The sequence below is a fragment of the Erythrolamprus reginae genome, chromosome 1 (assembly GCF_031021105.1).
Source record: "Erythrolamprus reginae isolate rEryReg1 chromosome 1, rEryReg1.hap1, whole genome shotgun sequence".
In the NCBI taxonomy this organism is placed as follows: Eukaryota; Metazoa; Chordata; class Lepidosauria; order Squamata; family Dipsadidae; genus Erythrolamprus; species Erythrolamprus reginae.
The window spans coordinates 201,664,584-201,691,255 of record NC_091950.1 but is presented as its reverse complement, the minus strand read 5'-3'; the positions used below and the strand labels follow the sequence as shown (position 1 = coordinate 201,691,255).

Genomic DNA, 26,672 nt, shown 5'->3' with positions numbered 1-26,672 from the left:
TTAAGACCTAGCTAATTCCCTCAAAGTTAATCGTTCATTTTCCTATGCCCTCTCCCTTCTGCAAGCGCCCTACGAATTGTAAGCGATCTTGAGATCCCTTCGCTTCCGCGTCCACCGGACCGGAAATGTAAGGTATTTGCCATTCTGAATCACCCTCTTTACATCTTCTGAAACTTAAAGAGCTTGGGGTTTGTTTGGGTTTTTCCTCCCCCCCCTCCGGTGGGCCGTTCCATAGCTTGCTTGTAATTCAATTGGCCGTCGCCCCTCACGTGACCATGGCTTTCCAGAAGCTCGGCCCGTCTCCCTGTCTGCACATTGCCGAGGCCGAAGGGAAAAATTCTTCCGCGGAGGGCTGTACCAAGGGCGGATGCTCCAGGGGTGAGGGAGTACGCGTGTGTGTTTGTGTGTGTGTGTAGGAGGGCATTCGACCGAGAAACTTGGAAAGCAGCAAATGCTTTTGATGCTAGGGATGCCGCTTTTGAGTCTTCGGAAAGGGGCGGATTATTATTATTATTATTATTATTATTATTATTATTATTATTATTATTATTATTATTATTATTATTATTATTATTATTATTATTATTATTGATGTCAGCTTATTCCGTAGAACTCCTGCGGAAAGAAATAAAGGAATCTGAACATAGGTGAAACCCAGAAGCCACGTGCTGGAGAATCTGCACTGCAACTCTAGCATACGCTTCCTATCCTGGTGCGATAACAATCCTGCCTTATTTATTTGTTTTAATACGATGCAAGATAATTCCATCACAGATGTGCCCGGGAGTGGAGGGAGGCATTTCCGCGGCAGCCGCCTTTCCGGGCTTCTTAAATAGCAGCTGCTTGAGCGCATTCTCTGCCCAGTATCATGCTAATTTCATGTACCTCCTCCCATATAAACGTGTCTGTACAAGGTACGGTTAAAAAAAAAGTTGTATATAGAAGAGAAAAGGGAAACAAAAGTAGAAACAAAATAAATTATTTGTAGAAAAAATACTGAGAAAAAAAATCAACAGATATCTAAAACAGTGTTTCCCAACCTTGGCCACTTGAAGATATTTGGACTTCAACTCCCAGAATTCATCAGTCAGCGAATGCTGGCTGGAGAATTCTGGAAGTTGAAGTCCAGATATCTTCAAGTAGCCAAGGTTGGGAAATACTGATCTAAAAATTGTTAACAGTAAGCTCCTTACACGTTTCTGAGTCCTTGTCCTCCCCCCACCACGACATATAATTCTTATTATTCAATAAGTGAACCACTCATGCAAGAAGCCTAAAAGGCCATTGGTTGGGTTTAAACAAGGTTTCAATTGGCCCCATTAAAAATGAAATTTTTAGCCCAACCTTGGGAACCAGGAATATGTTGAGGTTGCCAATGAGAAGATCTTGTGAGTGACTGATCATTAGATCAGGCCTTTGAAATGACAATTTTATTTCCTTATGGACTAGTGCACCCCCTGTTCCAAGAAAGTGCAATTTGCTGCAGCGTGTTATGGCCTGAATTAATATCATTTTGTGACTAAAGGTAATGTCACTTCCTCATCAGTAAATTCTTAACTGTCCCGCAGCAGCATCCAAAAGTCACCATGCCCTTTAGAATAACAAGACAAGGCTTTATAATGTTAAAAGGCATGGGCAACACTGCAGCTCCAGTCTGTTTTCTATGGTTAGGGTTCTTCCAGCTTCAGTACAATGTATTGAACAGAGGTGGATATTTTGCAGAGCACATCAAGTGTCCCTTTTCAAAACATAGAGGCGCCCATATCCTCTAGACAGCTCACTGCTTTCCCAGGTGTGTATATGCAGAACAAAGAAAATTCCCACTGAGAATGTTAGCAAAGTGAAATGGTCATGTAGCAGGTGATTGTCAGGGAAAGTCTTAGAATAGAATAGAGCTAGAAGGAATCTTGGAGGAGGTCTTCTTTGTAACAACATCTCCAGAGAATGCAGCAACCTCAGCACTTGAAAGAAGATTCTTGATTCTTATCAAAGGAACATAATGGCTCATTTGGTTAGGATGCTTGTTTGACAAGCAGGAAACCTGTATTCAAGACCCAAATGCTGCCATGGGGTGAGGTGAACTTCAGTTCCTTGCTCCAGCTGCTGCTGGGGATATGAAAGGTACTCCCAATTAGGCATCCTCTGAGTCTAGACAATGGTGATGTCACCGGTTAATTCAACCTGGAAGTGTCTTGGTGCTTCTGAAACAAGTGTAATGAGATTCTTATCATCACATTCCTCAGTGAGTGTCTACAAATGCTATCAATAGTCATCAGGGGAATAGCTTTATTAGTCTTTAGTAATAAGAGTATCTACAAGACTAACATTTTATTATCCCGGAGTGTTTTTTAAACAGATCCACAAACACATACGGATTTATTAATCTTTAAGACTTAGACTTAAAATAATTTTAATGTCATTTTGAATGTACACTAATCAACATATCTTAAAATGAAATTTCATTGCATATACCTCTCAAAGGATCTCTAATTCCAATATACACTACATAAACAGGACAAAATAAATAATGAAATACAAAAGTATGCATATAGCCACATATGTTATATTATACAGACAAACAGCACAGTTAAGATGTGATAAGACTGAGATTTCTTATAGCAATAGCTCTTATACACTGCTCTACAGTGCTTTTACAGCAGTCTCTGAATAGTTTACAGTGTCAGCATGTTCCCACTCACCCCAATCTGGATCCTCATTTTCTGACTTTGGAAGGATGGAAGACTGAATCAACCTTGAACCCAATGAGGATCAAATTCCAGACTGGGCAGAGTTTGCTTAGTAAGGTGCATTCAAACCACTTCACAAGAGTTCCTTCTTATAAGTTACATACAATTCTTGTATGATCTACTATTCTTTTCTGTAAATGAGAAAACAAGTTATTTGTTTAAATGTACCTGTATTTTCTATTATTTATTGTAAGACAGAGAATAAGTTGCTTGAGCCATTTGCACTTTTCATGTTGCTGTTACATCATCAGGGGATTATATTAGCCTGCTTATATTTATCCAGCTTAAAGGACCTGACTCCATAGTAACCTTTACAAAAAAAAGCCCCAAAGAAATAATAATTCCTGGAAGAACAATACAGCCAAATATTGAGCCAAATTTGGGATTCCGCAACCACCCTATCCCAAGGCTATTTGTAGTTATTGCTTCATCATTGAGGTAGGAACAGTACACATTTATCTCGTTCCAAAGAAGAGACACTTCAACAGAGAAGGCGAACTTCCTGAATCCTGAAAGATGACACTATTGATAGGATCCATAGTGCATACACCTGTTTGATCAAAACAGGTGGGCTGAAACAGTAGGAGATAAGCAGATAAAGTAGGAGATAAGGAGATAAACACAAAACCAGGCTGAATATCATGAAAGGCTTTGAAGTGCACCTGGAGCAAAATATGTCCCCATCACTGCCTGTAGCATTGCATTCTGGACCAACTGTAGATTCTGTATGATTTTCAAGGGAAGCCCCATGTAGAGAAAGTACAAATATCTATTTGTGAGTGAGCAGGGCAAGAGTTATTAACTGAAGGATCTCCTGATTCCAAGAATCCACTATTTATACACTATCCATTTACATCTATCCATATATACATGGATAGATAAATATACCTGGTTGGTTTTGTCATAGTTAAGTTTGAGTCTGTTCCTGAAGATGTAGAGGAATTACACCTTTCAATATAAGAAGATCCCAAACTATAGAATGGCTTTACCACAAGGAAGGTCAAAGTTTTGTAATGTCTCCGCCAGAATCCAATGGAAATCCAGTTGAATCCAAATGAAAATTTGTGGGCGGAGATGTCCTTGCAATCTGATAATTTGAGATCTTTACAAGAAAGAGCTGGCAAAGATTTCCAAGGCAGGATGTGCCATGCTGAGAGACTCCTGCCCTAAAGGATTGAACTCTGTCCTAAAATCAGCAGGAATTTCAACAAAGAATTAATTTTGGGTGTGCATCTTTATGTAACCACATTATATGCTATTTTTCCCCCTACAAAATTTTAGTTTGTTTTTCAACTGAATGGTATACCTTTAAATTGTGAAGTGATTTATTTTGGTCACATTTTTTTTGTTAAATTTCAGAAACTTGGTATTTTAGCAGGTGGTGTATACTTTTTGTATCCACTGCGCACAAGAATATTTTCTCCATAGGGTGCCAAATCTATAGCAGGGAAATTAGGTTGCCTGAGAGATATAAGTAGTCTGCAGGTTACGACCATTCTCTCATTGACTTTTCAAAGTTACAACGGTACTGAACAAATGGTACTTAACAATGGATCCTCATAGTTCTGGCCATTGCAATGATTATGTGATTATGATCAGGGCACTCAGTTTGCAATTATAATGTTACACAAACTGTAGTCATGTGATTGTGATCTCCTATGTTCCCCTATAGCAGTGGTTCCAATATTCCCCTATAGCAGTCATAGTTGCGAACATAGTTGGATTTGCAGTCATAATTGCGACCATTGCGAAATACGGAATTAAGCTATTTAATTCACTTTTCTGGGAAAGGACACAAGAAATACTATTTTATATAGATTTCTTATTTCAAATTTTGTCTATCTTAGGAGACCCTGAAGTGCAAAATGTGAACTCCTAAAATCTGTTCTAAAACCATGGCTTTGACACAGGTAAAAACACTGCATATTGAGTATCTTCAGTTAATTTTAAATCTTTATCTTATTCAGCTGATCTCAATGCTTAGTTTTATATCTAGATATACTGTAATTATTTTCCATATGGATGACAGGTTTTATGTATAGGCTGCCTTTCATGATGGGCAACCAACCCATTTCTAATTTTTTTTTACAGAATTCATTCCCAAATGTAAGGTTTATGAAACAGGGAAAGTTTGTATGGATGTTGTGTTGTTTCATTTGCTGCTGTAACAATAAGGGCCCAAGATTTTCAACTCAATTCTTTACAACACTAGCAATAGCAACCAATGTATTCACTAGGAGGAAGAATTATATTCCAATAACAGAATAGTATACTTCTGAGTGCAAGGAAAATGTCCCATAATTTTGAAGGAAGATATCTTGACTACTGTTTAATAACTGGTTTACAAGTAGTGTTTGGCTTGCAGTAATAATTGAGCACCAAAATTTATGCTGCTAAGCAAGCTAATTAAGTGTGTTTTGACCTACTTTACAATATTTTTGTCACAGCTGTTAAGCAAATCACTGGGATTGTTAACATAGAAACATAGAAGATTGATGGCAGAAAAAGACCTCATGGTCCATCTAATTTGCCCTTATACTATTTCCTGTATTTTAATCTTAGGATGGATATATGTTTATCCCAGGCATGTTTAAATTCAGCTATTGTCTGCTGGAAGTTTATTCTAAGCATCTACTACACTTTCAGTAAAATAATATTTTCTCACGTTGCTTCTGATCTTTCCCCCAACTAACCTCAGATTGTGCCCCCTTGTTCTTGTGTTCATTTCCTATTAAAAACAATGAATTACATGGTTATTAAATGAATCATATTTTTGTTAAATCACCCCAGCTTTTCCCATTGACTTTGCTTATCAGAGGCTAGCTGGGAAGGTTCCATATGTAGCTCAGTTCTAAGTTTACTCGAAACATTTAGCTTTTAGAAACATTCAGTCATAGATCCCTCGAAACCAAAAACAAAAAAAAACTACTTCGTGATTTCATCCGCATGAAATACACCTTAGTTTAAAATGTATAAGAAGCAGATTTAGTAGATATTGTTCTAAATTTCATTTCCATACAGTTTCTTTCTAGGGGTCCTTATTTTCTGAAATCTTCAACAGCAACCAGTTTGGGAAGAAAGTTGAACATTCCTTTATGTTCTTGGAATAATTATTTAAGAAAGATCTCTGTCCATGGTGGCAAATCCCTTTCTACTAAAATAGTTCTGGGAATAGAAACCAGCTGTGATGATACAGGAGCTGCTGTGGTGGACGAAACTGGAAGCATTTTAGGAGAGGCGTTACATTCTCAAGCCAACGTTCATTTAAAGTAAGTGATTCTTATTTTGGGTGAAAATATGTTTCAGTTGCTACAGTTTGCCTAGCTGTGTTGCTATGTGTGTGTATTGCCATTTTTATGTATTCTTTGGGTTTCTTCTGTCCTTTATAAATCTAATCTTCAAAACATTTTATTGCAACAATAAACAAGTATAAAATTATATGCTGCTAAAAACTGATTTTTAGAAAAAACATAATATGCTTGTAGAGTCCTCCTTTGGGAGCAAAGAATGAGTATGGTTTATCAGTTAAAACTCAACAATAAATGGAATATGAACTCTTTTATATCATGTTTTATATCTCCATTCATAGATATCCAGAATGGCCTGTAGTTCATATTAGCAAATAATGCTAGATTGCTGTCACTCTGTTTCTAGTTTTCTATTCAAAATTTCTTGTCCATTTCCAAGGAAAATTCTGCTTGAATTGAAAGTTGTAAATTGCTGAGTTATCACCTTTCCTGTAAAATAGGAAAGAAAAAAGAACCTGTGGATCTAAACAGAGGTGTCAAACTCGTGTCATCTCGGCATCTTTGCTAAACTGGTTGTGGGCATGGCCAGTGTGTGACGCATCCAGCTTACAGGAGTTTGATAGCTCTGATCTAGAACCATCGTAGAAAGTTCGAAAAATTAGATTTAAATCACAATTAGTTTCTTATACTTAATTTGCTATTTTTCCTCCAGAATCTTAAAGAATTTATTTGGTATTTTATGAGCAGCTATGTACATTTCTGAATAAATCAATGATTTTTCACCCACCCCCAACTTTATTGTCAGAGGAATTCTGCAAGATGAACTTAACGGTAATTGTAATCACTATGATGTAATTAATGATGTCTAATTCTCTAATGGCCGATAATTAATCTGAAGCTTCATTGTTGTTAGGGAAACTATTATTATTATTATTATTTATTAAATTTGTATGCCGCCCCGCTCCGCAGACTCAGAGCGGTAGTCCTCAACTTACGGCCACAATTGAGCCCAAAATGTATATTGCTAAATGAAAAAATTGTTAAGTGGGTTTTGCACCTTTTTATGACCTTTCTTGCCACATTTGTGGCAAGAAAGTGAATCACCGCAGTTGTTAAATTAATAATACAATTGTTAAGTGAATCTGGTTTCTCCATTGACTTTGCTTGTCAGAAGGTCGCCGAAAGGGATTATATGACCCCGGGACAATGCAACCGTCATAAATATAAGTTGGTTGTCAAGCATCTGAATGTAACTCATGTGACCATGGAGATGCTGTGACGGTCATAAGTGTGAAAAATGATCATAAGCCTCTTTTTCAGCGTCGTCATAACTTCCAACAGTCACTAAGTGAACTGTTGTAAGTCGAGGATTACCTATACTGGCAGGATCTGTGTAAAGATGATAGTGCAGAATAATCAGGTGAGACAGGTGGGAAAAAACAGCAGAACATCAATCCTCTTGTATTAATATTACTCAATTATAATATCTATATTAAGCATGCTGATGTAATTACAGTATTATTACATATAAATTATTATCAGTAATATATTGAGATGGTGTAGTATATAATATGATAATGTTGTAAAATTATTGCTATCAGGCCAGTAGATTTCACTGTGTGTATTTCTAATTAGAACAGGTGGCATTATTCCTCCAGTAGCACAACAGCTTCACCAAGAAAATATCGCAAGGGTAGTACAACATGCAGTTTCAGCCAGTGGCGTCAACATGGAGGATATCTCGGCTATTGCAACAACTGTGATGCCAGGACTTGCGTTATGCCTGAGAATTGGATTGAACTATAGTTTAGAACTGGTGAAAAAGCATCAGAAACCCTTTATCCCTATCCATCATATGGAAGCACATGCACTCACTGTCCGACTGACGCATCTCGTGCCATTTCCTTTTCTTGTCCTTTTGATCTCTGGGGGTCATTGTATACTGGCAGTAGCACAAGGAGTTTCAGATTTTCTTCTCCTCGGACAGACAAAGGACATCGCGCCAGGGGACATGCTTGACAAGGTGATTCATTTTAATATAGATTATTGACACATACCGTATATACTCGAGTATAAGCCGAGTTTTTTAGCCCCAAAAATGGGCTGAAAAACACAGCCTCGGCTTATACTCGGGTCATTGACAAAGTCACCACACGAGGGCGCCATTGCTTGAGCCAGAGCGAGGAGGCACCAGCTTTTGTCCCCTCTCGCACACCGTAGTTCCTCTCCCTAGCTCAAGCAAAGAAGGCAGCCATTTGCAATGGTGAGTCGGATTAAAAAGGCCCCCTGCTGTCAGATTCTCCTCCCCCTCCTTTGAAAGGATTTAAACTGTTTAAAAAATGGTATTTTGTGGTAGTTGCTGTCCTTGCTTGGATAGGATCTAATAATGTGTTATGAGGCAGAGCTAGACAGGAATTCTTTTTCTATCTGTCTATCTTTCTATCTATCTATTTTTCTATCTATCTATTTTTCTATCTATCTATCTATCTATCTATCTATCTATCTGTATCTATTTCTTTCTATCTATCTATCTATTTTTCTATCTGTCTGTCTGTCTGTCTGTCTATCTTTCTATCTATATCTATCTGTCTATCTATCTATCTATCTATCTATCTATCATCTATCTATCTATCTATCTGTATCTATTTCTATCTATCTATTTTTCTATCTAACTATTTTTCTTTCTATCTATCTATCTATCTGTATCTATTTCTATCTATCTATCTATCTATCTATCTATCTATCTATCTATCTATCTATCTATCTATTTTTCTATCTGTCTGTCTGTCTGTCTGTCTATCTATCTTTCTATCTATATCTATCTATCTATCTATCTATTTCTATCTATCTATCTATCTATCTATCTATCTATCTATCTATCTATCTATTTTTCTGTCTGTCTGTCTGTCTATCTATCTTTCTATCTATATCTATCTATCTATCTATCTATCTATCTATCTATCTATCTATCTATTTGGTTTTCTATGCTGATAACTTCACAGCAGCTAATGCTGAAGCTCTTCTTTGGATACACTTATTTGTTTGTTTGTTTGTTTGTTTGTTTGTTTGTTTGTTTATTTAATTGGATTTGTATGCAATCCCTCTCCAAGGACTCAGGGTGGCTCACAGCATATATAAAAACAACAATAATGTAAATCCAATTAATGATGAGAAGGAATCCAGTTTTGAAGGATTTTAACTCTTAGGTTTTAGCTTTGTTCCTGATCGAGCTACTTTTTTTACTTTTTAATTTATTGTTAATATTGTTAATTTGTTTACCCTCTTTTAAATTTACAGAGCTAGTTTACTGGTTTTCTTTAAAATAAATATTCTAAAACATGTCTCAATTAATGTAATTTTATTGTTTTCCATTTTTATAAGTTACCAGTAGCCACTGCATTTTCTAACCTCGGCTTATACTCGGGTCAATACGTTTTCCCAGTTTTTGTGGCAAAAATTGGTGCCTCGGCTTATACTCGGGTCGGCTTATACTCGAGTATATACGGTAAATATTTTTAAGCCAAGTTTCTTTGGTACACAAAGTTAATGTTTAAAGAAATGAAATTACTCGTCATGTTCTCAATAATTTGTCACTTCTGTAAGATTAAACATTATATTTTGTGGCAACTTCTAGGAGTTTTCACATTTGGGGGGTCCTCCGTGTATGGATTTTTTTTAAAGCAAATGTAGATTGACCTTGACTGCATGTGTTTTTTCTAACATATCATTTCCATTCACTGATTTCTATTTCACCCTTTAAAATAGCCCCATTTGAGTTCTGAAGGGAATTGATTTTGTTCCATTTTCTCATTAAACCTCTCCTCCTCTTAAAACATCCAGAAAACCAGCCGAAAAGCTATCTATTTATTGATTGATTAATTGATTGGATTTTGTATGCCGCCCCTCTCCAGAGACTCGGGGTGGCTAACAGCAACAATAAAGCAGTGTACAATAGTAGTCTGATGTTAGAAATAATTAAAAGCCCATTAATATAAAAAAACCAAACATACATACATACATACCATGCACAGAATTGTAAAGGCCTAGGGGGAAGAGGGTCTCAATTCCCCCATGCCTGACGGCAGAGGTGGGTTTTAAGCAGCTTACGAAAGGCAAGGAGGGTGGGGGCAATTCTAATCTTTGGGGGGAGTTGGTTCCAGACGGCCGGGGCTGCCACAGAGAAGGCTATTCCCCTGGGTCCCGCAAAGTGACATTCTTTAGTTGACGGGACCGGGAGAAGATCCACTCTGTGGGACCTAACTGGTCACTGGGATTCGTGCAGCAGAAGGCGGTCCCTGAGATAATCTTGTCCGGTGCCATGAAGGGCTTTATAGGTCATAACCAACACTTTGAATTGTGATCGGAAACTGATCGGCAACCAATGCAGACTGCGGAGTGTTGGTGTAACATGGGCATATTTGGGAAAGCCCATGATTGCTCTCGCAGCTGCATTCTGCACGATCTGAAGTTTCCGAACATTTTTCAAAGGTAGCCCCTTTTACTCTGGAAATGGCAGGGTAATATCAACCAAACTGCCTGCAACACCCATCTATAACACAAGGGCAAAATGCAGCCCCCAGGCTTCATTCTATTAGTGGCCTGTGTTAAAATTGACATAAAACCCACTCCCCATAATATCAGTAAGGTAATGAAAGCTAGGAACAGGAGCTATTTCCGTCACATATTCTCATTTACCTGATAAAGTATGGCATGTTAGTTCCATACATTACAGGTGGTCCTTGACTTACAACATTTTTATTTATTTATTTTACTTTATTTTTATTTAGTTTGTCAAGCATGTAGGAGAAAAGAATTATAAGTATGAACATAATATATGAACGTGTATATAAGTTCACTTAGTGACCGTTCAAAGTTGCAATGACACTGGAAAAAAGGACTTTTATGACTGTTTTTCTCGTGATTGTTGCAGCATCCTGATGGCCATCTGATCAAAATTCAGGTGATTGGCAACTGACTCATATTTATGACGGTTGCAATGTTCCATGCTCCTGTGTGAGGGATGCTGCAAAGTCCCTGATCAAGACAATGTCTTCAGAGGGACTAAGGGCAACCCCAGCCATGGGGGGGGGGGTCACTCACGAACGCGAATCCTAGAAAGAAAACTTGGACACATTTCTCACTGGCTGAAATGACACAGTATTGAGCTGTGCACACCCTTTTATTGGGGGAAATATGCAAATTGGGAATGATTATACGTACATGTCAAGTGATATACAAACATCCAATAACGTAACTCAAAGATATGACACAACTTCTGAGTCCTTCCTATCTACATATGGCACATAACTAGTTTCTACTGAACAAATGTCTCTCATGGCCAATTTTCTGGGCCCCTTTGTTGTTAATACGGCTATCTCCTGTTTACCATAAAGCAAGGTCTTTTTATCGCAGCCTTCCTCCTGTTTACCCCAGGGAATGTAAATTGTGTCTTTTGATCACACAGTTCTTTTCCTGTTGACACATTCTTGTTATTCGAGGAGAGCCACTGAATCATTTTATGGCCAGTCACTTCCTAAGCAGATTTCACCAGAAATGCAGACTCACTTTGTGACCTACGTGCAGTCCTGTTCCTGGCTAATGGAATCAGAGTGTAAAAGGCATTTGTTGTTAGAAGTCCAGATATCAAATCCTATCCTAACATGCTATGGCAGCTACACATGTGATCATCTTTGTGACCTTATAAGCAAAGTCAATGGGGAAACCAGATTCACCTAACAAATGTGTCATCATCAACAACTGTGGCTAGAAAAGTGGTAAAATGCGGCAAATCAACTTAACAAATGTTTCACTTAGCAACAGAAAGGTTGGGCTCAATTATGGTCGTAAGTTGAGGAATACCTCTACTCAAATTTAAGATATCCCATTGTGTGACACATATATTTTGGCTTTCTTTAAATAGCAATACAATCTACCCATTTCTTTTTTATTTTTTAAGAAGGATTGATTTTATTGACATAAGTCAGCACTCTTCATTTATGTATGAAGCATATTCACATGCACTGCATCATGAAAATCTACATCATTTTGTCAAAAATGCATGTTGGACAAGTTAATAAGAACCACTGCTTTAAAAAAATGTTGCAAACTTGAAATGAGATATTTCTTGAATCTGTTGTGAACAAATATTTTTTTCTTTTCCTTTATTTTTTTTTAAAGGTAGCTCGAAGTCTTTATTTACATAATCATCCAGAGTGCTCTGGCATGACTGGCGGGAGAGCAATAGAAACCTTGGCTCAACAGGGCAACATTCTGCGATACCAATTCACAATCCCCATGCAGCGATACCGTGATTGCTCCTTCTCTTTTGCTGGTCTGCGAAGCGAAATCACTAGAAAGATTTCAACAGAAGAAACGGCAGAAGGTATTTGCCCAAAGAGTCACAAACTGTATGGGTATGTTTTGCTGCATGTCTTGTTAAAGTTCAACATAAAATAAAACCAGAAGTGCACACAGAAGGCTGATTCAGCTGGATTCAATAACCTCTTTATAAACATAATAACAGATGAAACTACAATACTATTTGCAGAGTTTTTATTTTATTTTATTTATTTATTTATTGGATTTGTATGCCGCCCCTCTCCGTAGACTCTTCAATCAGTTACAGGTAAACACAAGAAGGAGTTAGTTTCATTACAACAGAGTTAGAATGGAAGAATACAGAGAGTGCAGAGTGGAGAGCTTTTTAGTTTCAATTCTCTGCACAGACTCAGAAGTAGTTAGCTCCTATTGGCTGACTGAGTTGCTATGCCTATTCATTGTTATGCTTGTTACCATTGGCTCACCCAGTCATGAATATTCTAACATGTCTGCTTTTGGGGGGGGGGGGGGGATCTATGTGATGGTAATTTCTGCAGGCCTTCAGGAAGGGCAACATCTCTCCTGTCTTCCGGACCTTGCTGCGGCAGCCCTGTATACAATGTCTCTTCACATTGTTCAGCGAACCCATCGGGCTATTCTCTTCTGCAAAGAGAAAGGAATCATACCCCCAGGAAAGGAAACTTTGGTAAGTTCTGTGTGAAGGTTTCACCTTTCATTATCTCAGATTCCAAGACTGACTGATTCTTGAGCGTGAAAATAGTGAACTGGCCAAGGGACTCCCAAGTAAAATCAGGCTTTGCTACCATGAAGGAAGTAAAATATTCCAGGGCTGAACTCTGCTTACAATTGAGAGAAATTAACTCAAAGTGAGACTGTGCTATCTGTTTGGTTGCTAGATATTCTTTAGTTACACCCTGAGCATTGTAGCCTTGCTTATTCTCAATGCTCACCAGCACTTATTGCCTACACAGGAATATTGATTGACAATTTTCACTCCTATTTTAGGTTCATTTTGGAATCAAGTATCTTTATTAAAAAAAAAACCCTCCTCATATAGAAGTAATCAGATTGGTTGCAATATTGTTTTTAAAAAAATATTCCAGAGGTTTTGTTTAAGAAATAACTTCTTTTCCACATGTTAAAACAAAATGAACTTAATTCAGATTGTCTGTTAATTCTTATTTCAGAGGCTTCATTTTTGGGGGGAAATGTTTAATTTAAGCAATAAATCCTAATAAAATATCAGATTTTCATTTTTTTAGTGTGATCACAGAAAAAGCAACAATAAAAAATATCCTACCTTACCCTATGCTAATAGCACTGAGCATTATAGCCTTGCTTATTCTCAATGCTCACCAGCACTTATTACGTACATATACTGCTTACAGTGCTTTATAACCCTCTTGAAGGAGTTTATAGAGTCAGCCTATTGCCCCCAACTCTTTAGGTCCTCATTTTATACACCTCAGAAGGATGGAAGGCTGAATCAACCTTGAGATTTGAACTGCTACATTGCAGGCAGCTGGTAGAGAAGTTGAACACCTTCGCCTGCTATCAGGTGAAAAGACCAAACCCCATAACCTCTGTTCATCAGCCAGCCTTCTGATTTCCAGCCATTCACCCTATACGAACACCAAGTGAGAGCTGCATTGAAGGCTGTGAATCCCAGCAAAGCTGCAGATACAGATGGGGTGCTGGGGATAGGGGTAAAGACCTGTGCTGACCAATTAGTAGCGGTCCTGAACAAGGATCTTTAACATCTCCTTGCAAACGGCCTGTGTTCCATCATGCTTGAAAGCAGACACTATTGTCCCAGTCCTGAAGAAAACAGCAATTAATTGCCTAAATGACTACAAACTTATCACACTAACATCTCTAGTGATGAAATGCTTTGAGAGATTGGTTCTCCAACATCTTAGGACATGTCTCCCACCAGACTTTGATGAACATCAGCTTGCCTACAGGGGGGATAGATGGACAGACGATGCCGTAGCTACTGCCTTAAATTCTGTAGTGAGCAATCTGGAAAAACCCGGAAACTATGTCAGGATGCTTTTAATAAATAATAATAATAATAATAATAATAATAATAATAATAATAATAATAATTAATTAGATTTGTATGCCGCCCCTCTCCGAAGATTGGGGCCGCTCACAACAACAATAATAACAGTATAAATGCAACAAATCTAATATTAAAAATTATCTAAAACCCATCATTTAAAAATCATACAACACAATCATACCATACATAAACTATATATTTTCATAGACTACCGAGCATACTTATCGAAAAGATGGACTTGGATATTCCATCTGGGACTGTATCAAAGGCTTTCTGAGGGACTGGCCAGAAACAGTGAGGGTTGGGTCCATCATATCCACCACCCCGAAGCTTACAACTGGCTCCCCACAAGGGTTTGTGCTCAGTCCCTATCTGTATTCACTGTACACACATGATTGTGTATCATCTGACCCAGGGGTAGGCAAAGTTGGCTCTTCTATGACATTTGGACTTCAACTCCCAGAATTCCTGAGCTAGCATGATAGACTCAGGGATTCTGGGAGTTGAAGTCCACAAGTCATAGAAAAACCAACTTTGCCTACCCCTGGTCTGACCCATCGAATGTGATCATTAAGTTCGCAGATAATAAGACCATACTGGGTCTTATTACAGGTGGAGGCAACACAGTGTACACTCTAACCACTTTGTCACCATGGCTCATCCTATCCTGTGCTGTCTTGTCCTATCCTAATATTCAAAGAATTTGTAAAAAGTCCAGCCATAGCAAGAACATCAACCAAAGCATGGAGAATCACCCTTGTTATTGTATTGAGACTTTCAGGAGAAATGATAGTTTAAAGCAAAAGCTCATCCATTTTTTATCTGCTCCAGGAGGCTATTGTAATTTACAACTATTTGAAGAGACCATCATTGAACCAAGCATTATTGATTGTGAAGCTTTGGCTATTTCTATCATCTGGGGTTTGATGAAGTAGTACATTTGTCATTGTTTAGGTCCAGACTACGGTTATTAAAATACATACAGTGAAGAGCATTTGGATAAGTGTTCCTCCTCAATAAAACACAACAACCACCTTCTATGGAATCATGTCTGTTGACAATAGAATTATTCTTCATTTAGGGAAAGAATCTCAGACACATCTGCATATTTGAAAGGAAATAAAGAGTTTTTAATTAGAAAAAAGAATATTTTGTATGACTTTAACAGGACTGGATTAGAATTAGTGGGGTAAATAAAGGAGAATAGATCTCTAAACAATCATACTTCTATGTAAATAAATAAATGTCTGAAATTTTTATATAATTGCCAAATCTCATAGCAGTACAGCAAACTTGTCTTTTCAAGAACTTAAGCAATTTCATGTGACAGCATTGAATTCTTCAAAAGATGATTTCAGCAATTTAAATGTACTGTTTTATTTATTTATTTATTTGTTCTTTGTCCAACATACAATACATATGAAGGAGAATAGACATTAAGTAATATATATAATGATAGAAAGTAAGAAAGAAGAGAGGTTGGAGGAAAGGAGAGAAAATGTATGATATATGAGATAAGGAAAGAAGATTGGACAGGGGACGATAGGCACATCAGTGCACTTATGTACGCCCCTTACTGGCTTCTTAGGAACTTGGAGAGGTCAATCGTGGAGAGTCTTAGGGAGAAGTGATTGGGGCTGGGGGCTGACACCACTGAGTCTGGCAATGAGTTCCATGCTTCAACAACTCGATTGTTAAAGTCATATTTTTTACAGTCAAGTTTGGAGCGGTTGATGTTAAGTTTGAATCTGTTGCGTGCTTTTGTGTTGTTGCTGTTGAAGCTGAAGTAGTCATTGACCGGAAGGACGTTGCAGCATATGATCTTGTGGGCAATACTTAAATCGTGTTTTAGGTGTCGCAGTTCTAAGCTTTCAAGATCCAGGATAGTTAGTCTATTTTCATAAGGTATTCTGTTACGAGTGGAGGAGTGAAGGGCTCTTCTGGTGAAGTACCTTATATCTGTATATCTGTCGAGTTTCATTAGTATTGTGGCAACTGGGTTACCAACCCTGTAGTAATGATTTACATTACAGCATAAAAAGTTTAACTTTTTTCTCTATCATATTTAATTCTGAAAGACATGCACTAATAGAATTGCAACATGCAACTATTTACTATTATGGGGTTTCCCTTTCAACTTTGTTTTCAGGTAGTTTCAGGAGGTGTCGCGAGTAACCAATATGTCCGTAGATCTCTGCAACTTCTAGCTGATGCTACTAATTTCACATTGGTTTGTCCACCTCCAAGGCTTTGCACTGACAATGGTGTTATGATTGCATGGTAAGGAATTATCTTTTTCACTTTTAAAGGAAATGCATTATTGCAGAATGTTTTGATTTACAGTATGTTACATTTTGTAAATATTTAAGTATATATTTTTTTAATGTGACAACACTGAAGAAATGAAACTTGGCTACAATGTAAAGAAATGAGTTTACAGCTTGTATAGCAGTGTAAATATGCTGCCTCTCCAAATACAGTGATCCCCCGATTATCACGAGGGTTCCGTTCCAAGACCCCTTGCGATAATCGTAAACTCGCAATGTAGCGGCACGGAAGTAAAAACACCATCTGCGCATGCGCGTCCTGTTTTCCATGGCCGCACATGCGCAGATGGTAGAGTTTGTGTGTGGGCGGCGGGGAAGACCCCTTCAGCCGCCCAACAGCTGATCTGCTCCGCAGCGCGGCAGCAGCGAGGAGCCGAAGATGGGGTTTCCCCGTTGCCCAGGCAACGGGGAAACCCCAAGATCGCTTGCCGCTTGCCCGTTCGCCCGCCCCCGCCCAGCTCCTCGCTGCTGCGGCGCTGCAAGCGAGGAGCCGGGCGGGGCGGGCGAACGGGCAAGCGGCAAGCGATCTTGGGGTTTCCCCTTTGCCTGGGCAACGGGGAAACCCCAAGATCGCTTGCCGCTTGCCCGTTCGCCCCCCCGCCCGGCTCCTCGCTGCTGCGGCGCTGCAAGCGAGCAGCTGGGCGGGCGGGCAAACGGGCAAGCGGCAAGCGATCTTGGGGTTTCCCCTTTGCCTTGGCAACGGGGAAACCCCAAGATCGCTTGCCGCTTGCCCGTTCGCCCGCCCGCCCGGCTCCTCGCTGCTGCGGCGCTGCAAGCGAGGAGCAGGGCGGGCGGGCGAACGGGCAAGCGGCAAGCGATCTTGGGGTTTCCCCGTTGCCCAGGCAAAGGGGAAACCCCAAGATCGCTTGCCGCTTGCCCGTTCGCCCCGCCCGCCCGGCTCCTCGCTTGCAGCGCCGCAGCAGCGAGGAGCCGAAGATGGGGTTTCCCCATCGCTGGAGAGCAAGAGGGGGAGAGATAGAGAAAGAGAGAGAAGGAAAGAAAGAGATGAGAGAGGGAGGAAGAGAGTGTGAGAGGAATAAGCAAGATAGAGAAAGAGAGAGAAAGAAAGATGAGAAAAGAAGGGAGTGACGTCATCGGGTGGAAAAATCGCGATATAGCGATTCGCAATGATCGGGATCGCGAAACTCGGGGGATCACTGTAATTCAACACGCAGCCAATGTTCCCTCTAATTTTTTTTTGGTGTGGGCGGAAAAGTATAGTGTCTGAGCGGCAGTCCCTTTGGGACTGGGCGACATAGAAGTATAAATAAACAAACAAACAAATAAATAAATAAAAAATAAGGAAAAATGCCTTTCTTTTTTATTAAAAGAAATTAATAATAAAACAAAACCAAAATCTATTACTATTATTACTATCTTCTCCTCTTTTTCCATCCCTGTCTCCTCCCCCCTTGTGTGTGTGTGTGTGTGTATGTGTGTGTGTGTGAACTCTTGAACCATTTCCAATAACAGGTGAGCTATTGGAAATGGTTCAAGAGTTCACACACACACACACACACACAAATGGCTGGGTTTTTTCTCCTCTGTTATTATTTGGGTGCTTTTTACCATATGCTTTAAATCAAGTCATTTCTCTCTCTTTCTCTCTCCCCCACTTGCTCTCTCTCTCTTTTTCTCACTTTCTCCCTCTCTTTCTATCTCTCTCCCCCTCTTGCTCTCTCTCTCTCTCTCTTTCTCTCTCTGTGTCTCTCTTGTTTTCTTTCTCTCTTTCTATTGCTTTCTTTCTCTCTCACTCTTTCTTTCTAACTCTTGCTTTCTTTCTCTTCTCTCTCTTGCTATCTCTCTCTCCCTCTCTCTCTCTCTCTGTCTGTCAGCGAGGGGGCTGCGAGAGTGCTTTCTCCGAGTGCTTCGGGAACACCTGCCCTGCCTCTACTGCAGCCCCCTTGCTGAAAGTCCGGGACGAAAGCGCTCCCAGCGAAGGGGCTGCGAGAGGGGCGTGGTGGGCATTCCTGAAGCGCGTGGAGAAAACCCTCTCGCAGCCCCCTGGCTGGGAGCGCAGAAGTGGAGGAGAGGCCGCAGCCACCGCCGCGGGAGAAGTTGCGCCCCAAGGCAGGAGGCGGCGGAGGAGGAGAGGAGGAGGAGAGGGGGGCGGATCGGGCGGGTGGGGGGCAGGGCCGAGAAGCCAGAGGTGCAAGGGGGCTGGAGGCACCGTGGGGAGGCAGGGGCGGCCGCGGTTACCTTCCCTTCTACTCCCGGCGCCTCCCTGCCCGCCCCCCACGGGCTGGCAGGGGGATGGGGAGCGCGCACCCGTGGAAAAGGGTGCATGGGGGGGTATTTTGGGGCGCGCTCGTGCGCTCGCGCACAGCTTACAAGGAACACTGCACGCAGCCATTAATGTCTAAACTGCTGGCAACAAAAATGAGTACACCCCTAAGAGATAATGTCCAAATAGGGCCCAAAGTGTGAATATGATGGGTGACCACCATTATTTTCCAGCACTGCCTTAACCCTCTTTGGCATAGAGTTCACCAGAGCTTCACAGGTTGCCACTGGAGTCCTCTTCCCCTCCTCCATGACGATGTCATGGAGCTGAAGGATGTTAGAAATCTTGTGCATCTCCACCTTCCATTTCAGGAGGCCCCACAGATGCTCAATAGGGATTAGGTTTGAAGACATTCTTGGCCAGTACATCACCTTTACCCTCAGCTTCTTTAGCAAGGCAGTGGTCCTTTTGGAGGTGTGTTTGGGGTTATTATTTTGGAATACTGTCCTGCAGCCTAATCTCCGTAGGAAGGAGATCATGCTTTGCGTCAGTATGTCACAGTACATGTTGGTATTCATGGTTCCCTCAATGAACTGAAACTCCTCAGTGCCAGCAGCAGTCATGCAGCCCCAGACCATGACATTCCCATCACCATGCTTGACTGTAGGCAAGACACACTTGTCTTTGTATTCCTCACCTGGTTGCCACCACACACATTTGACATCATGTGAACCAAATAAGTTTATCTTGGTCGCATTGGACTACAGGACATGGTTCCAGAAATCCATGTCCTTAGTCTGCTTGCTTCTGGTTTGCCCCTTGGGCTGTTTTTTACACTCTGGGGCTTCAGGAAGCTTCCCTGAAGGTTCTGGAATGCCAAAAACAGCACAACAGGCAAACCGGAAGTCTGTTTTTCTGAACTTCCATTTTGCCTGTTGGATGGTTTTTTTGCATTCCGGAGCTTCGGAGAAGCTTCCTGAAGCCTCTGGAGGGCAAAACAGCCTTCCCCAAGGCTGAAAATCAGCTGGCTAGCCTTGCGTGCCCTCCGAAATAGCTCTGTGTGCCTCCTGCAGCAAGCGTGCCATAGGTTCACCATTGTGGGCCTATGCCATATTTATGTAGAGCAACAATTCATGGTTTCAGATCCTCAGAAAGTTCATTGCCATGAGGTGCCATGTAAACTTCCAATGACCAGTATGAGAGAGATAACACCAAATTTAACACATCTGCTCCCCTTAACACCTGAGACCTTGTAATGAGTCACATGATACCAGGAAGAGAAAACAGCCCCATTTGGCCATTACACTTAGGGGTGTACTCGTTTTGGTTGCCAGAAGTTTAGACATTAATGACTGTGTGTTGCATCATTTTGAGGGGACAGCATATTTACACTGTTATACAGTACTTTACATTGTAGCTAAGTTTCATTTCTTCAGTGTTGTCATATGAAAAGATGTGAGGGGTGCACTCACCTATGACATACTGTATTTCCAAAATATATGTGTAAGTTTTATATTGGCAACATCATGAATTCAGCGACCAGTTAGGTCCCACAGAGTTGGCCTTCTCCGGGTCCCGTCGATGAAACAATGTCGTCTGGCGGGACCCAGGGGAAGAGTCTTCTCTCTGGCAGCCCCAATCCTCTGGAATCAACTCCCCATGGAGATTAGGATTGCCCGCACCCTCCTTGCCTTTCGCAAACTCCTTAAAACCCACCTCTGCCGTGAGGCATGGGGAAATTGATTGCCCTGGGCCGTTTCCGTTTTATGTATGGTTTGTTTGAGATGTATGATTGTTTTTATATTATATTTTATATAAATTGCTTTAACTATTGGATTTGTGCTGTTTTGCTGTTGTGAGCTGCTCCGAGTCTCTAGAGAGGGGCGGCATACAAATCTAATTATTAATAATAATCATCATCATATACTTTTTTTTGTGTGTATGCATTTTATGTCTTTGGCGCACAGATAGTCCTCAAGATACATCTGCAATGGAACCTGTCCATTATGGTCATATGTCATAACAGTTTTTAATTGAAATGTCTTACCTAACAACCCCCATCCCTGCTCTCTTCAATGAAACATTAAACTAATGTGGGTTGTTAAGTGGAGAGTGGGGTACCTCTTGGTTGGGGAGGCCCACCTGCCTTGGTGCTGTGAAGACCTTCTACACCCTTGAGATGCCCATGCTTCACTTCTTCCTCTGTGTGTGTTGACAGGTCTTTTCCCACTCACACCCCTCCACCATCTTAGGGCTGTTTCCCAGGGACCAGGCCAAACATTCTTCTCCTCACTTACCTTTTGAAGAGTTCCAAGGCCTTCCAGAGTGCTGGAATAACGTGCTTCTTTTTCAAGCCACATCGGAGTTATTCTGAAAATGGCCACCATTTTTTCTCGGCCACAAAATGGCAGCTGCTACATTTGGGTGGCTTCCACATGGCCCAGGGACAAACTGCTTCGCTTTGCTGCCTTAGCAAGTTCTAGACAGTGCTGCAGAAGCTTTCTGCAGCGGTCGAAATCTGCAGCACTGTGCAGACCTGTAAAGCACTTTGTCTGGCAGCTGCCATTTTGCCACAAGCAGGCAAGGCAAAATGGCAGCCACAGTTGTATTGCCACTGTGCAGGCTGAGGACACACGGCTTGTCCTTCTTCCATACAATGAGGTCCAGAGACCTTCGGAAAGTAAGTGTTGTGCATGATGGGATTGTGGAATTTGGGGATGAGGGAGAGGCTGGTACTGAAGCATCCCTGTGGTGGGTTTTAAGGGTAAATGACTGCAGGCCTGCTGAAACTAAATTTTTGAGGTGCATTTCTTATATGGAATTGGCCAATTCCTATAATTTGTTATGCACCAAGTCCTCTCCAGCATCATAGTTTGCCAGAAAATGAGTGCTGCCTTTGCCTTTTTTGATGAAAAAAAATGTAAAGAAATCAGAGGTTTATATTGCAAGAAAGATGTCTCAGGTTCCTTCTTATAGTGAAAATTAGATTAACAAGAATAATATCTTGTTATTTGCTTTGTATACATTGTAAGATAACAGAGAAATGAAATTGTTTTACTTACAGTACTTGCATAAATATTTCCTTCATAGGAATGGAATTGAAAAGCTTACTGCAGGAGTAGATATTTTATATAATGTAGAACACTTCAGGTATGAACCAAAGTAAGTAGTTAATTATTTCATTAACTTGTCTTGGTCTGCTTTATTGTTTATAAAATATGCAGCTTAAAATTAGAAAAATTGGGCATAAAAAGGTGTTATATATTGCATTCTTAAAAAATCTCCAAACTATTTTGGAACTCAACTTCCAGAATTTCTTTAGCCATTGCACATCTAATGAGACCGGAGCAGAATGAATATATATGATAAATAATTATTTGGCACATAATAAGTTATCTTATCAGACAGATTTTTAAAGACTTTTCCTGTGGTAAGATGGATGGCTGATAGATTTAATAAATTAATAAATAAATCGCATTATTTTATTTACATAATGTTCAAAATTATAAAATAATTATTATTTCTTTTATGAAATTGGTAAAAATAATAGAATTATTATTTGAGAAAGAAAGGCCTTTATCAAAAGTTGTAATGGTGTTCAGTGGTAAAATAATAGTGCTAGCCCTAGTTGGTATGTTGAATGGCAAAAAGGTGTTTGCATAAATTGTAAACTAAGTGTGTAAATTATATAATAGGGATAGGTGTATGCATTGTTTTGAATATAGTTTATTCAAATATAAAAATTACTGCTTTTATGTGTTAGAATGTGTTAGAGAAGACATATATGCATGTATTTGTAATATATAATTAATTCTACATTCTTAGATTTTTATCATACTTTTAATTAGAGTATTTTATCTTATCATTTAGAGCTCCACTTGGAACTGATATCTCAGAACAAGTAAAAGAAGCTTTCATCAAAGTTCCAGCGCTAAATCTAGCAGTATGATGTTTGTTATTTTTCAATTGTTTGGGAAAAAAAGTGAATGTGTCATTTTCAAAAAGGTTTTTAATGGGGACTCCATTTTTTTGCTCCCTGGTCACCTAGACCAGTTGTGTGACATTGCTGAGTAATTTAATTATAAGCTGTGGAAAAATTTAAGGTATGAAAATAGAAAAACAGGAGATACATTTTAGCCACTATAAATAAGGAAGGTATTTCTAAGCACTTTATTGTTTTTAAATTTGGATATATGTTCCATGATCTATTAAATTTCAAGGCTGGCATTTTTTAGTGGTTTAATTATAACTATTTGAAGAAGCAAAAGGAATGGATCTTGTGCATGTTTGGTCTGAATTGAAAATAAAAAAGAATGGGCAGAGGAGTAAGTGCAGTAAATCCAGTTTCCCACTTAAGTAATAATTGGTTTGCAAATTTCAGCTGAAATAAATTTTCAATATTCTACTCTTTCACCCAATATAAGTGAGCATGTCAGTTCTTTACATCTGTTCATATATGTATACAAGTGGATATAACTGACAGAAGCTACTTTCCAGAAAGTGTAGACCAGTGATGTTGAACGAACAGCCCATGGGTCAGTTGTGTTATGCATAGGCCAGACAAATCCCAGTTCTGCAAAGGGAAAAAACATTACCTGATGGCAATATGATGCCATATGTTTGACACCCATGGTGTAGAGCAGTGATGGCGAACCCTTTTCCCCTCGGGTGCCAAAAGCACATGCACAAACTCTATTGTGCCTGCGTGAGTGCCCACACCCATTATTCAATGTCTGGGAAGGGCGAAAATGGCCTCCCCTGCCCCCCTGGAGGACCTCTGGAGGCCAGAAACAGCCTGTTTCCCAATTTCTGGTAGGCCTGTTTTTCACCCTCCCTAGGTTCCAGAGGCTTTCCTGGAGCCTGGGGAGGCTAAAAACGCCCTCCCCCATTCCCCCAGAGGCCCTCTGGAAGCCGAAAATGCCCTCCCAGAGCCTCTGTGTGAGCCGAAAATCAGCTGGTAATTGTGCACATGCATGCTAGAGCTGAACTAGGGCAACGGCTCGTGTGCTGCAGATATGGCTCCGCATGCCCCCTGTGGCACATGTGCCATAGGTTTGCCATCGCTGGTGTAGAGGCAGGACAAAAATAGTCACTTTGGTTCAATTAATAACTGCTTGTAAAATAAAGTTCTGCTTTTAAATTGATTGATTTTCATCATTTTTAGCCAATCATTCTTTTTCTTGGATACAAACCATTCCAACACATGAAAATATATAAACGTATGCACAAATATTTCCTTTTCTCCTGGCAAAAACAGCTAAAAGGTAAGAGGAAAAAAGGAAGGAAATAGAATAAAATGAAAGGATAGCTACAGTGGGTGAGAAGAGGGAAAATAGATGTAGACTTACAATCATTTGTTTAATAATCAAACTTACAACAGCACTGAAAAAAGTGACTTGTTACCATTTTTCATACCATCCCTGTGGTCACATAATCAAAACTCAGATGCTTGGTAACTGGCATGTACTTTTGACGGTTGCAGTGGCTTGGACTCCCGTGATCATCTTTTGCAACCTTTTGACAAACAAAGTCAATGGGAAGCCAGATTCACTTAACAACTGTTACAAACTTTAACGATACAGTGATTTAATAACTTGCAAGGAAGGTTGTAAAATGGGGCAAAAATCAATAATTGTCTTGCCCAGCAACATAAATTTTGGGTTCAATTGCGATTATAAGTTGAGGACTACCTGTAGTAGAAGTAACAGGAAAATGAAGGAAACAATTATGTGTTTTTTAAAAAAACATTCATGGGTAAATAGCACCTAATCTTCGAACTTTGCAGCAGTACCTTTACAGCAGAGGTGGGTTCCACTTACTTTCGCCACTGATTCGCATTACTAGGGTTTATGCACCCGCATATCCCTTCATGCAAATTTACTTCTGTGTATGCTCAGAAGGTGGTTTCAGCCCGAAACACAGCTGAGGAATTACTCAGCTGTGCTTCGGGCAAAGAAATAAAAGTTGGTATTAACCCAAGGGCAGGCGGGAGGGCTTTTTTCACAGCAGAGAACCAGGAAAAGCCATCCAAATATCGAAAAAATCATCAAAAATTATGAAAAAAAAGATGGCAGCACGCACAGACCGGCACAGATAGAACTGGATCCATGGCGCCATTTTCACGGCACCAGTGGGTCGCTAGCAGTTTGGGCGATCTGGTTCCTGTTTTACAGCCATTTGCTTCATGCAGAATGCTTGTTTACAAGGGTTTATCAGTACAGCACAGTATTAACATTTCATGTCCCCTTTTTTGCTGCAGTGCTATATTATTTGAAATAAATATATCTTTTAATTTACCCTGATTATTCATATTAGTTGCTTTTCACGTATGAAGTCATATCTGATTGCCGGTGTTTTTATTTCTTCTATATCAATTTCCTGCAGTTGTTTTCTTCCTAATTTGGAATAAATCCATGAAATCCATTACAGATGCAATCGTATTTTTATTTGCATGAAACTGCATGGTGGTAACTCCTTTCCTGCTACCACCATATAGACGGTTTAAAATTTCTCTTCAGATGAAGTACATTTGAGTGCCTCCACATTAACAATTCTTGGTCTTGAAACCTGAATGAGGTCAGAGGTTGTTGTGTGTGGAAATTGATAGTGTCCAGATGCTGGAATGCGGGGTTTCTCCAGACCTTTTAATCTTCCCATTATATGTGTAGATGGGGGAATTAGAAAGAGAGAATCTCTTGGACGAAACTTGGCTTTGTATACTTTAACCCCAGTACCTCGAAATTTTTCTAGGAAAGAAAAAAAACACAGCTTTTACTACTATCACTATTATCTGCTGAATATGTCAGACTGCTCAACCAAATAATGTTACAACATGCGTAGGATTAAATTGTGGGCTGAATCCTTATTCCACCTGGTTTGTTTGAACAGCTAAAATGGAGTGAGTAGTTGCATTGGAGTATGGTTCCTGAAAACGATAGCAGTGTGTGTCCTCCTGGTCAGGCCACCTCTTAGTCCAGCCATGCTACACCATTAATGAATTGCAATGGCACAGTGGTTAGAATGCACTACTGCTGGCTACTTCTAAATGCCAGCTGTCTGCAATTTGGCAGTTTGAATCTCATCAGGTTCAGGGTTGACTCAGCCTCCCAGTCTTCCCAGGTTGGTAAAATGGGGACCCAGATTATTTGGGGGGGGGGAGGTGTATGTAGGATCATGCGCTAATCTTTTTAAAATTGTGTACAGAATTTTTGAGGATGGAGTATATGAGGCTCCAGATTCTTGGGAGCAATATGCTGGCTCCGTAAACCACTTCTAGAAGGCTATAAAGCACTGTGAAGCTCCATAAAGGTCTAAGTGCTACTGCTACTGTCCGGCATCAAAACTTCCCTTTTTTGGGATGGAAAGACTGGAAAAGGTGGTTGGGGAAGCAGATTGTCAGACCCAGATATGGAATAGAAACAACTTTGGTCACTCTTATGGAAGGAACCTGGACATAGGAGTGGACAGTTTCTGATCCTTTTAGATCAGTGTTTTTCAAACCTGGCAATTTAAAAGAGGTGTGGGCTGCAACACATAGAATTCCCCAGCCAGCATGCCACTGGCTTCCAAGTATGCATTTTAAAGCCACTTTAGATCAGACATCTCGCCAAGCTCATGAGTCTTCAAGAACAACAGTTTAAATTATAAGAAATTTCTGGTGGAAAGCAACCTTAGAAGGTTCTCCCCTTTTAATCACAAGTTTTATTAGATAACATATTTTTT

The 26,672-nt window shown here is 40.0% G+C and overlaps 2 protein-coding genes across 5 annotated transcripts in view; one reads left to right on the top strand and one right to left on the bottom strand.

Annotated features, from left to right (window-relative positions):
- Positions 1-260: 260 nt before the first annotated feature.
- On the top strand, positions 261-23,368 carry OSGEPL1 (O-sialoglycoprotein endopeptidase like 1). 4 transcript variants are annotated; one of them, XM_070731932.1, is made up of 10 exons: positions 276-378; positions 611-712; positions 4,595-4,657; positions 5,769-6,016; positions 7,631-8,018; positions 12,173-12,377; positions 12,871-13,019; positions 16,549-16,679; positions 22,041-22,112; positions 22,821-23,368. In XM_070731932.1, exons 3-10 carry the CDS (start codon positions 4,643-4,645, stop codon positions 22,897-22,899), a joined length of 1,287 nt encoding a protein of 428 aa, XP_070588033.1. In that variant the 5' UTR covers positions 276-378; positions 611-712; positions 4,595-4,642; the 3' UTR covers positions 22,900-23,368. The 4 variants fall into 4 exon arrangements, with proteins under 4 accessions (XP_070588032.1, XP_070588033.1, XP_070588035.1 ...); XM_070731934.1 differs by lacking the exon at positions 611-712 and adding an exon at positions 6,708-6,826 and having other exon boundaries at positions 318-378; positions 7,636-8,018; XM_070731931.1 differs by lacking the exon at positions 611-712 and having other exon boundaries at positions 261-378.
- A 2,008-nt stretch (positions 23,369-25,376) lies between these two features.
- The window catches only part of ANKAR (ankyrin and armadillo repeat containing), a 51,046-nt gene continuing 49,750 nt past the window's right edge, over positions 25,377-26,672 (bottom strand). Inside the window, exon 24 of the mRNA XM_070731929.1 lies at positions 25,377-25,696. Coding sequence (XP_070588030.1) covers positions 25,452-25,696 — 245 coding nt within the window. The 3' untranslated portion in view covers positions 25,377-25,451. The remainder of the gene's footprint in view (positions 25,697-26,672) is intronic.